Source organism: Stegastes partitus, unplaced genomic scaffold (genome assembly GCF_000690725.1).
Source record: "Stegastes partitus isolate 25-593 unplaced genomic scaffold, Stegastes_partitus-1.0.2 Scaffold457, whole genome shotgun sequence".
In the NCBI taxonomy this organism is placed as follows: Eukaryota; Metazoa; Chordata; class Actinopteri; family Pomacentridae; genus Stegastes; species Stegastes partitus.
Window position 1 is genome coordinate 158,320 of NW_007578188.1, and position 11,567 is coordinate 169,886.

An 11,567-nucleotide genomic window follows, 5' to 3' on the forward strand; every position below is an offset into this window, starting at 1 on the left:
AATAATAATAATGATAATGTCCAGATAAATATTATGATAATATTAAATTTTTAAAAAAATATAAAATATTGGTCAAAAATATTTGAAATAATATAATGGAATTTCTGAAAAATATAACCAAACAAACAAACTCTAAATAATATGAAAATGACCAAAATGCCTGAAAAATATGAATTATCTTAAAATATCTGAAAAGACTTTTTTTTTTTAAATGGAATGTATCTACATAATAATAATAATAATAATAATAATAATAATAATAATAATAATAATAATGTTGGAGCCGGTGATGATCTTTCTGCGTGGTGTTTACATGTTCTCTGCGTGCAGCGTGGGTTCTCTCCGGGTTCTCCGGCTTCCTCCCACAAGTTCAAATACATGTCGAGGTTAATTGGTGATGCTAAATTGTCCGTAGGTGTGAATGTGAGTGTGCTAGGTTGTCTGTCTCTAAGTGTAGCCCTGCGATAGACTGACGACCTGTCCAGGGTGTCCCCTGCCTTCGCCCTAAATCAGCTGGAATAGGCTCCAGCCCCCCCGCGACCCCAGTTAGGATTAAGCCGTGTATAGACAATAGATGGATGGATAATAATAATGTGGAGTGTCGCTTTAAATGTCCAAGTGGGATGTGGTCAGACGCCTGTCACGTGATCTGACACGGAAGTTGTCTGTGTAAAGTGGAGTGGCCGTAGACGGCAGGTCAGTCTGTCTCAGGTGGCTTCACGGTCGGTGTCACAGGAAAACTTTCCGTTCATAAAAACTTATTAATTAGCGAAACCACGGGTTGGAGGATCTTCCGTGAGTGTTTATGTGGTCTCTGTGCTAAAGACTGACTCGCCTGTTTCCATGGCGCTGGTTACGGTGACCGGCAGGACAGACATACACTGAGGTGAGACAAGTTCCAAGCTAACTAATGCTAAGCTACCCCGCGGTTCCTAGCTAGCTAAACTGCACTTTCGTGTTTGTCTTGTAACACCAAACTTGAATTAAACAGCGCGGTGATACAGGATAGATATCAGGCAGACTACAGTCCACCCACTTGTACCTAGTCGGTTGGTTTCGAGTGAAACCATTAACATAGTGAGCAGTGTAATAGGACTAGTTGAGACGTTGCACCGAGTTGGACCTGTCTCCAGCTTTGTCCACTGACATGGTTTTACACACCGACAGTGTATCAGGAGTGTGAAGGGTTCGTGTGATGGTAACACTCGGTTAATGAACGATAAGCCCTTAACTGTCAGTTTGATCGCCAACTACCCTGATAATGGATCAGTCGAGAAAGAAAATGCCAGATCGATCGATACTTAAAGTAATGAAGCCATCATCAGTTACAGGTCAATAAGCTGAGGTGTCCGAGTCAGGGTCCAAACATCAGAACCACAGCAGGGCTTCAAGCAGAGATGAGTAATCACTGCTGCTGAAGGTGCCTCTGCTAAACCTTGACTTTTGAGGGGTGAGGGTCTAAGAAATGCGTAATGTTGTATATATTTGTTTTTGTTTTCTGTCACTTTATAGAGATAAGTTCAATTTTCAGTTCAGTTCAGTTTTAGTCTGACGAAGAAAGACATTTTCTTTTATTTTGATGATGATTAAGAAAGTCATTCTCTTTTTTGATGGTCACCAGACCCCCGATTCCATCCCCTGTTGCCATGTGTTTTCCCATCACCTTTTGTCATGTGTTGTTCTACCTCCTGTCACAGATCCCCGATTCCACCCCCTGTTGTTCATTGTCCCCTTACTTCCTGCCATTTGATTAGCAACTGTATGTTAACTAACCACTATTCACTTCTGTATTTACATACAGGCCCCCCCTACCCTCTGACATACCCTATAAATGTATGACTGCAGGTGTCCGGGGTCGGTTTACCATCACAGACTCATGCTCTGTGTCCACCATATACCGGAATACTAATAAACACCCACTACAGCAAATTTCTTCAAGAAATTTTACCCATAGTCCTCATGTAAAGTTTACTGCAGTGGGTGTTTATTAGTATTCTGGTATACGGCAGACTTGCCAACACAGAGCATGAGTCTGTGATGGTAAACCGAAGCAAGTAGTGGTTAGTTAACATATCATTGCTAATCAAATGGCAGGAGGTAAGGGGACAGTGAACAACGGGGTGGAATCGGGGTTCTGTGACAGGAGGTAGGACAACACATGACAAAAGGTGATGGGAAAACACAAGGCAACATGGGGTGGAATCGGAGGTCTGGTGACCATCAAAAAAGAGAATGACTTTCTTAATTATCATCAAAATAAAAGAAGATGTCTTTCTTCATCAAGTCACACAGTGCCGGTTCACAACTTAAGTCGTCTCAGGGTTCTTCACATGATGAGGCCAAGACTGTACGACGTTGTATTAGAGAAAAACCCAAGAAATCCAACAAGTTCTTCTTGAGTAGCACTGAGTGACAGCGGAGAGAAAACTCATCCTGCAACAGTAACAGAAGCAGGCTCAGACTGACTGGGGAGAGGAGAGAGAAAAGATGGGGTCAGCTACAGACAACAACTGGGGGGCTGTCTTTAGTCGTTACTGTTTAGTGCTGCGTGTGCAGGTACCGAAGCTGCCAACACCACCACAAGTACTTTAAGTCTGTTTGGTGAGATGAAGAAGCAGGCTTCACATTTTACAAAAACACATCATTATGTAAATGCAGTAAATGTTGCTGTAAATCTACATTGATTAAAAATGTGTCATGTCACGTAATGCTAGTGTTTGATTCCAGTTTCCTCATGAACCTTTCTGTTATTTCTGTATTTGTGTGCTGTGTCATCTCTAGAAGCACTGGTCCCTCCACCTAGATTAAACAAATCAAAGTGTCATGCCAGTCCCAGCGATGGCAGAGCCTGTGGTTGATCACCAGAAACGGTTTCAGGCTGCTGTGGATGTCATCCATAACTTACCAAAAAATGGTATGTAGTCAGTTTTAATCATCACCTGACTTTACAAACTCCATGTGAGTGTTGTTGACTGGTTAGACACTTGGAACACTTACTTTAAGTATCTTTATTAATTTAACTGTGCAGCTCTGTAGAGTGATATGATCCTCCTTAAATGAAGTTTGCCTCTACACTCTCTGTAAAGTGCTCAGGGAGCTCAGCATGAATCACAGCTGAACCAGCAGGTCAGCTGCCCTGAGGCTCCTGTTCTGGCAAAACCTGCTGATTTCATGCAGTTAACTGTACTAGCCAGCAAACTGTAAAACCTTTCCAAGTCTGTACTAACATGGGAATATTTTGTCATCTAAACATGCAGCAGTTGCTACATGCACATAACAGTCATAAGTTCCACTCTGTGATTTAATTACATTTCTGTTCAGTATGCATTTCTGCCCATAATAAGGCCTCACTCAACTGCAGATTTTCTGAATGAAGTTTGTTGTAATGGTGTTTTCAACATATTTTGTCCTTTTTGGTTTCATTCTATCCAGACAAATAGAGAATTAAGCAGCTAGATTGGCAAACCTGATTATTGTCAGTGTTAACTTTCAGGCTCCTACCGGCCCTCCTATGAGGTGATGCTGCGTTTCTACAGTCTGTACAAGCAGGCAGTGTGTGGACCCTGCACAGTGGCTCGACCTGGCTTTTGGGACCCCGTGGGCCGCTACAAATGGTGTGTTTGTGTACTGACAGTCATTGTAGGCATCATCAGGCTTAGTTTTGGTATCAAACACACAAGCTATTCATTTGTCTTGGACTTTTATTGAGAAATCATGTGTTTTTTAATGCGTTTTTATATTTGTTTTTAAGATTCATGTATTTAAACTATATAGTGAATTTATGTTTATTTTATCTTTATCAAGCTGGCTCACAACTACATTTTATCATCCACTTAATTCTGGGAGGGTCCACATAGACCCATTTGTGTACATTTGCATGCAGACCTGCACTGCAGCTGCATATGTGCCAGGAAACAAATTGTGCTGAAAACAAATGCTTGTTATGAGGGGAGACTGTTTGGAACTTTGCAGTCATTCACATTTATATCAATCATCAATAAAGGAAGTGTAGTTTAAATAGTTGCTGCCAGACTTTGGTGATGCTCTGATTTGTACATGCTTTCCATCAAAGCAAACACAAAAGGAAGCCCTGAATTCTCCAGAAATCCTGCGCTGCCAGCCAGCTGTGCTTGGTACACATCAGGAGTTGTCACACATGGTGATACAGTCCGTTGTGTAACAAGCTGCTGTGTCCTGTAACAGATGCAAAGTCATTGCTAGTCTTCTGAGAAACATCCATGGGAGCGCTGTGTGTTTTTCCTTGTTTGGTATGAGGGACAGTGCAGTCATCTGCAGCAGACTGAGGTGTACCTATTGTAGCATGGAAAAAGCATGCAGTCTACGTCTGCTCTCAAAATCTGCATTGGTCATGCAGATACCATGAATTGAATTATAGTTGTACTAAAGTCAATTGAGCTTGTGTTGCACAGATAGTGATTAGAGAGAGGGTCAGTGTGTTGCTTCAAGTCTTGGCAGGGCACATAGCCTAACACTTGGACTATCAGACTAAAGTGGGGTTTGAACTGGTGCGTCAGTCTTTAACATGTCACGTCAGTTCATTTCTAACAGGTTAAGAAGGTGTTATCAGGTCTGTAAAGCACATGCTGCTTCGAGCAAACCACCCGTGTGTCTCTTATATGTGGCCCTCTGAGGAGCATGCTCTGTGTGACTGATGTTGCACTCTGCTGCCATCCTTTTGTTAAATGTTGTTTTAAAAAAAAAAACTGTTTGTATTGAAAGCAGTGCTAAAATGATTAGTTGCATAGTGGATTATTTTTTGGTAGAATTTTTTCAGGAGTGTTTAAATGGAAGTACAGATACCATCATCTGATCCATCTTGTCATGTGTGGGAATGCTGTTTCTCTTCCTTTTATGTTGTTGTAAACTGAATACTTTGATTCAAACTTAACAGGACAGTTGAAGTCATCACATTAGAACTCTGATAATTATTTTTAACATTTAAAAGATGATATCAGGACAACATGAAATGACACTTAAGGATCATAACAAAGTGTCTTTGCCCATCAAATTGCATTTTGTGTTCAGCAAGCCTATTTCCTTCAACCTAGCTAAAGGAAGTTCAAGGATTTTGGCAGTTGTCTTTATTGACCTTGTGTATGTACAAGGGACGCATGGAGCCGCCTGGGAGAGATGAGCAGTGAGAGGGCCATGGCAGCATATGTGGACGAGATGAAGAAAGTAGCACAGGAGGTACGTTTAGACTTCTTTCAGTCGTACATTGAATTGAATGTGTATGCTTACATCTTGACTGACACATTTTGTTTAATTTCAGTATTCTCCCCTGCTGCTCCTCAAACTATTTATCTTCATTAGTGGTAGTGTTACCAAATACACAAAACCAAAAACTAATTAATGAGAGGATCTGTTTGTTTTATGTTTTAATCTAAAACAAAAAAAAATATTACAGAGTTGCTTGCAAACTGATGCATGTAGGAGCGCAATATATTTATTTATTTATTTATTTTTTTTAACACAATGCTGCATGCAAGATACATTTTTTCCAGTTTGACCTCATGATGGCATCATAGGAATGTGGTTTTGCTGCTGCACTAACTGGTTTGGGTTTGTAGGTGTAAGTTAATGGCTTTGTGTAAGATAAGACATTCATCTAGTTCCAACATCTGTCAATGATTTTGTCATTTACAAAATGTATACATATTTCTATGTATTTATTACTGTTGTCAAAAATTTTATTGTTGTTGTTTTATTTTTTACTCCTGTCACATTTTTCCTCACTGTGGAATCATTTTCACTACAATATGAAGTCCTGTACTTGAATGGAAACAACACAACCACAGATGGAAAGAGAAAATTCCTTACTGCAGTCTGTGATGATCTGCTGGGATTATCCACTGTGTTTTATCAAATTCTTTTTATCCAAATCTCCTTTTTACGAGGAGATTTTAAAACACTTCATGCTGTCGTTGATAAACTTTATGGAGATGCTGATTTCCTTTACCAGCAGGACTTAGCACCTGCCCTCAGAGCCAGAACTACTACCAAATGGTTTGCTGGCCATCATATTACTGAGCTTGATCTGCCTCCCCTGAACCCCATGGAGCCCCATATGGGATTTTATCTTTGTCATGCCATTCTAATTATTTGAGATGCACATATACGTTCGTTTCTTGCCTCATATTTGCTCTGTATAAACACAGCCTGTAGTTCAGGCGAAAGTCACAGAATTTTTGTCATGTGACTGTCATGGTTTTGGTATTTTTTATGTATTTTTTTTTTATAGGATCCAGTGCAGTTGTGTTGTTTTTTAAATTTTTTATTTTTTTATTTTTTTAAAAGCACATTGAGATCTTCAACAAAAAAGATAATTACGGAGTCTCAGCAGCGTGCTGTCTGGTCAGATAAAAAAGGCGTAGTATTACTATTAGCAATCACTCATCAGTGAAGCTTTCCACGGTTTCTGCAGGTCATCGACTCCATGCCCATGAATGAGAAGACGGCCTCACTCCTTTACCACTTTGAGCCTCTCTACCTGGTTATTGATGACATGCCGCGACCTCCGCAGTCACTGCTCACACTCAGAGAAGGTGAGTGAGCCCACTGAGTGCCGCTAAGGTAGAAAAGCGTTATATAAGTGCAGTCCATTTACCTTGCATTTACCATAATGACACATTCATAAATCTGCATTATTTAGTTTATGTTAATCTAAAGAGACCTGCCATCAGTGGGTCTGGACTCAAATAAACCCCAATGTGTGACAGCGATAAATAAGAAATGGTCACTCTCAAGTGCAAACTTAGGTTTATCTGATCACCAAGGTACTACCGTTAATAGTTGTGATGTTGAACTTTGGCAGGAAATATTTCGAAGATGTATAGGAGAATTATTCCCCTTCGGTAATTATTTAATACACATTTCAGCCATACAAATCAAGTGCAGCAGAAACTGCAGCCTTTAAAAGCAAGCATGCATGCAGCATCTTTCTGAAACACTTTGAACAAAACAGCACAACATTTTAGCAAGGTGTACAGAGCTTAAATAATATATTAAACCACCACCCAATGTCAGGTTTATGCCGCAGCTGCTCTAAATTAACCACATTGATAATTACCTAAATATTCTTTTTTATGTTTCTGTAATGGTTAATACACCAGTATGTAGAAGCTCTTTAACCAAAATGCTATCTTTAATGCTAAAATATAATTATTATTGGTATCTATGAATTTTCAAATTTACTGTTTTACAAAAAAAAAACTGAAAAAATAGTAAAGCACATTATTATTTCTTGATTAGGATGTCAAATATAGTTATTTACTTGCATTCCTGAACAGAAAAAATAGATTTAATGTTTTAATGTGATGCTTAATTCATTTCTGTCTTCTCAGAGAAGCCCAGTGGCTCAGATTTGGGTATAAAAAGGTGAATTCAGTTTGAAATTCCTCATTCCTGTTCAGAATGGTAAAACATGGAGAGATTAGATTAGATAGAACTTTATTGATCCCTTTCTAATCTAATCACGCCATGTTTTAACATGGTGAGTGACATTAAAGCACTTCATGATGCTGGATGTTCCCTGAGACAAGCAAGGAAAGACAAAGTGTTCTCACAATGTGATCAGGTATGATATGGAGTCAAATAGCAAGACTGCAGAGATCCTGTGCTTGTTCTCTCTGCGGACATCTCTGATCTGCAGCCGCTGGCCTCACCAACCTCCAAAATGTTAATTGTTGTGTTTGTATTGTCTGCTCTCCATCTGCTGCCCTGTTATCCCCACCCCATCATCATCCCCACTTTCACCCCAATCGTTTGAGGCAGATGGCCTCTTTCCCTGAGCCTGGCTCTGAGCTTTTTGATTTCGTCCCAGTGTTGCAGACCGCTTGCTCAGAGGAAGTCCAAATGCAACTTTGGATTGTTGGGTTCTCTGTTTAAATTTGTAAGGTCTATACCTTACTATGTTAAGTGCTGTGAGATGACATACGTTGTGAATTGTGCTATACAAATACAATTAAATAGAACTGAAATTTGATTCTTACAAAATTCTCCAAGGAAGAGGCAGGAAATGTAAGTTAACTGAAGCAGAAGTCAGACACCTCAAGATTTTAGGTACTGGAGACAGAAGGAGGACCACTGCTGATCTTCAGGCAGAGATGAATGCCTCTAGATCAGTCTGAGAAGGTCTCCAGAATGACTCATAAGAGATGACTGATGGAACAAGGCTTAAAGGGAAGAAGAGCTGCTAGAAAGCCTTTATTGAGGCCTGCAAATATCCAAAAATGCCTCAGATTTGTCAGGCAGCACAAACACTGGACTGTTGATGACTGGAAGAAGGTCCTCTGGACGGACGAGTCCAAGTTTGAACTCTTTGGTCAGCATCGTCGTGTTTGCGTCCTCAGAAAAGGTGGAGAACATTTTGATGGCAGATGCATTGCACCCACAGTGAAACACAGTGGAGATTCCATCATAGTTTGGGGTTCCATTTGTGGAAACAGAAAATTAGTGAAAATCGACACTATCATGAACAAGAACATCTACCGCAACACCTTAGTGCATCATGGAATCCCTTCTGGACTGAATCCGATTGGTCATGGATTCATACACCAACGAGACAATGAGACCAAGCAAAGCTGTGCAGAGACTATCTGACCAAGAAAAAGGAATCTGGAGTTCTGGAACTGTTGGACTGGCCCAGTCAAAGTCTGGATTTGAATCGTATTGAATAAACTTGGGATGTAGTAAAGTCCCAGGTTGATCACACAAAAGTTTAATCTAAAGCAAGTCTGTAGGAACAGCTAGAAACTATCTGGAACTCATTAGTTCCATGTACTTTTAGACAGAGACTGTCTAAAAGTACATAAAAACAATGGCAGCAATAAGCATGCTGTTATCAAGGAGGCCATAGAAAATATGAAGATTTTTCGTTGTGTTTGGAAAAAGGACTATTTAGTTGTTTCAGTTTATTATTTGCTAAATTAAGAACAATAACATTAAAAAAAAAAAAACAAGTTTTTTTTTAAAGATTTCTAAAATGTTTGTTTTCTTGTTTTTATGGCCGGTGATCTAATACATTTGTTAAGCACTGTGTGTCATTTAATGGCAACTGAGCCAGCCACTGTGACATTTGATTCTAAATTCTCCCATTGTAAAAGAATTTTTAAAAAGTGTTCAACAAGTGGGCGAAGTATGAATTAATGCAGTACAAGATCTGTGGTGACTTGATGATTTTATGTCTGTATGAATGAAAGAGTCTTTTTGTGTTACTGTAGGTCTTGAAGGTGGCGAGCATGCTGAGACCAAGGTTGTAGAGGAAAAACAGGAGGGGCATAAAGAAGACCCAGAGGGCCCAGATCCAGATGGAGAGTTCACCCTGTCAGAAGTTGTTGACCTCACTGCCACCAACATCCCTAATAGTAAAGAACAACTGATACCTCCCATCTCTTCTAACACTGTGTCTGCACAGACAGCCCCAGTGCTGCTGTGTGTCGACACAGAGAACATTCAGGACAGTAGGGCTGAGTTGTAGGTCACCTGTGTTCTGGAAGTGTTTAGAGCCCAATACTAAAGCTGTCAGATGCGTGCAGGGGAGAAAAAAGTGCAGCTGAAATGTTTTCTGTACAGCATGAGATTTGATCAGTTTTGACTGTTGGTATTAGGGCAGCAACTACTGCTAGTTATCTCTGCGACTGATAATTTTGTCTAAAAATGGCAGAAAATTGAAGTGTCCAACATAAGTCCTCAGATTTCAAGGTGATGTCTTAAGATGTCTTGTGTTGTCCCATCAGACATTCAGTTTTCAATCAGACAGCAAAGAAACACAGAAAATATTCACTTTTGGAAAAGAATGAAGAATGAAACTTAACAAATTAGAAGTCCTTCTACTGATACTGTTTATTAGGCAATAATGGGTGATTATTTGTTTGCTAACATGTTTCTGTTTGTAGTCAGCACAGAATTGAATATTTGATTGTGTGCCACTGCAGACTCTGGAGTGTCTGAGGGTTTGACATTGACCAGTGACTCAGAGAGTGAGATCTTCTGTGACTCTGTGGATTCAGTAGAGCAACTAACCAACGTCAAGGTAGGATTCTCTCACATCCTCCAGCTTGTGATACAGTACAGCCAACTGTTCACTAAATGAAAGAAAATAATTAACACATTCATAGTTGTTCGTATACACATAAGCAAAAAGAGAAACATTGAAGAAACTTTAAAAGAACAACTGCCTCTCACAGATGCCTGTTAAGTCCAATGGCTTTCACAATGGCCACGTGTCCCTGGAGTCATCTCCAGGTCAGAGCCATCAGCGTCTGGAAGGCAGACAGGTTGGAGCAGGCCAAGGTGGAGAAGGAGCAGAGGATGGGAAGGGGCAGGGTCCCATCAGGAGGGGTCGGGACTCTGGCCGAGATGGTTCCAACCACAGCTGGAGAGAACGTAAGCTGCTCCTGTATGAATAAAACATACGGTATCCTGTAAATAATCGCATGAAAACATCTAGTACAATCTGTAAATGAACCAACAATTAGTGAAATAGGTGAATTATTCAATAAATGTGCCAGGTTGTTAATAAATACTGTTTTGTTATTTAGCTTTATTGGAGTTATTTTCCATTATATAATAAATATGATAAAATAATTGATTTTTATTTTAAATTACTGCTTTTCAAAAGTCTGATTTCATTTCAAAATCACATTTTTCCAAGAGACTTGGCATTAAATATTTAGTAGGCGTTTTTTATACTGCAGAAGACCACAGACCATTTTAGGGCGGCTCAAACCTTTTCATATGTGTTTCAACGACAAGAATTGCCTCTATAGGATCTCTTTCAGGGTGTTTTTGTGGTAGAAAGGTACTTAGTCAGGGGTAGGTATTTCTGAGCCTGAAAAACTCTCGAGCGGGACTTGATGCTAATTAGTTAAACTTGGAGAATTAAATTTTCAATTCAACTTTATTTGTATAGCGCAATTTACAACATATGTCATCACATAGCCCTGAACATACACACGTGGACAAAATTGTAAGAAAAACCCACAACAGTCACAGAAATAACTTGAATCTGACGAAAGTAATAATAAATAAAATTTCAATAAAAATTAACCAATGAAAATCAGACATTGCTTTTGAACCGTGGGTCAACAGAATTATTTTTAAAAAAATAAACTCATGAAATAGGCCTGAAATAATGTGACCATAGGGACATGTTCAATCAAGGTGTGTCCTCTAATTAGCATCACAGGTGTCTACAAACTTGTAATCAGTCAGTCGGCCTATTTATAGGGTTACAAGTAGTCACTGTGCTGTTTGGTGACATGGTGTGTACCACACTAAACATGGACCAGAGGAAGGACAGAGTTTTCTCAGGAGATTAGAAAGAAAATTATAGACAAGCATGTTACAGGTAAAGGCTATAAGACCATCTCCAAGCAGCTTGATGTTCGTGTGACTACAATTGCACATATTAAAACGGAGAATGTGGGTTCTCCTTGTTCCCACATACCTCCAGTTGCTCACGTTAGTAAGACTCTGGATCTCTGCCACACGTGTACCAACGAAAACTTTGTAATGGCAAGATTCTGACTTAATCCAGTGAAGAA

At 39.6% G+C, this 11,567-nt stretch overlaps 1 protein-coding gene across 3 annotated transcripts in view; it reads left to right on the plus strand.

Annotated features, from left to right (window-relative positions):
* The first annotated feature begins 2,781 nt into the window (after positions 1–2,781).
* Positions 2,782–11,567, plus strand: part of acbd4 (acyl-CoA binding domain containing 4) — an 18,330-nt gene continuing 9,544 nt past the window's right edge. The window contains exons 1-7 of one of the 3 annotated variants that reach the window (XM_008286503.1): positions 2,782–2,914; positions 3,494–3,614; positions 5,127–5,211; positions 6,446–6,566; positions 9,243–9,386; positions 9,957–10,054; positions 10,209–10,407. In XM_008286503.1, the coding sequence (XP_008284725.1) occupies positions 2,824–2,914; positions 3,494–3,614; positions 5,127–5,211; positions 6,446–6,566; positions 9,243–9,386; positions 9,957–10,054; positions 10,209–10,407 (859 nt within the window). In that variant the 5' untranslated portion in view covers positions 2,782–2,823. Of the gene's footprint in view, positions 2,915–3,480; positions 3,615–5,126; positions 5,212–6,445; positions 6,567–9,242; positions 9,387–9,956; positions 10,055–10,208; positions 10,408–11,567 lie in introns of all 3 variants that reach the window. The other 2 variants (XM_008286504.1, XM_008286505.1) reach the window with 2 other exon arrangements.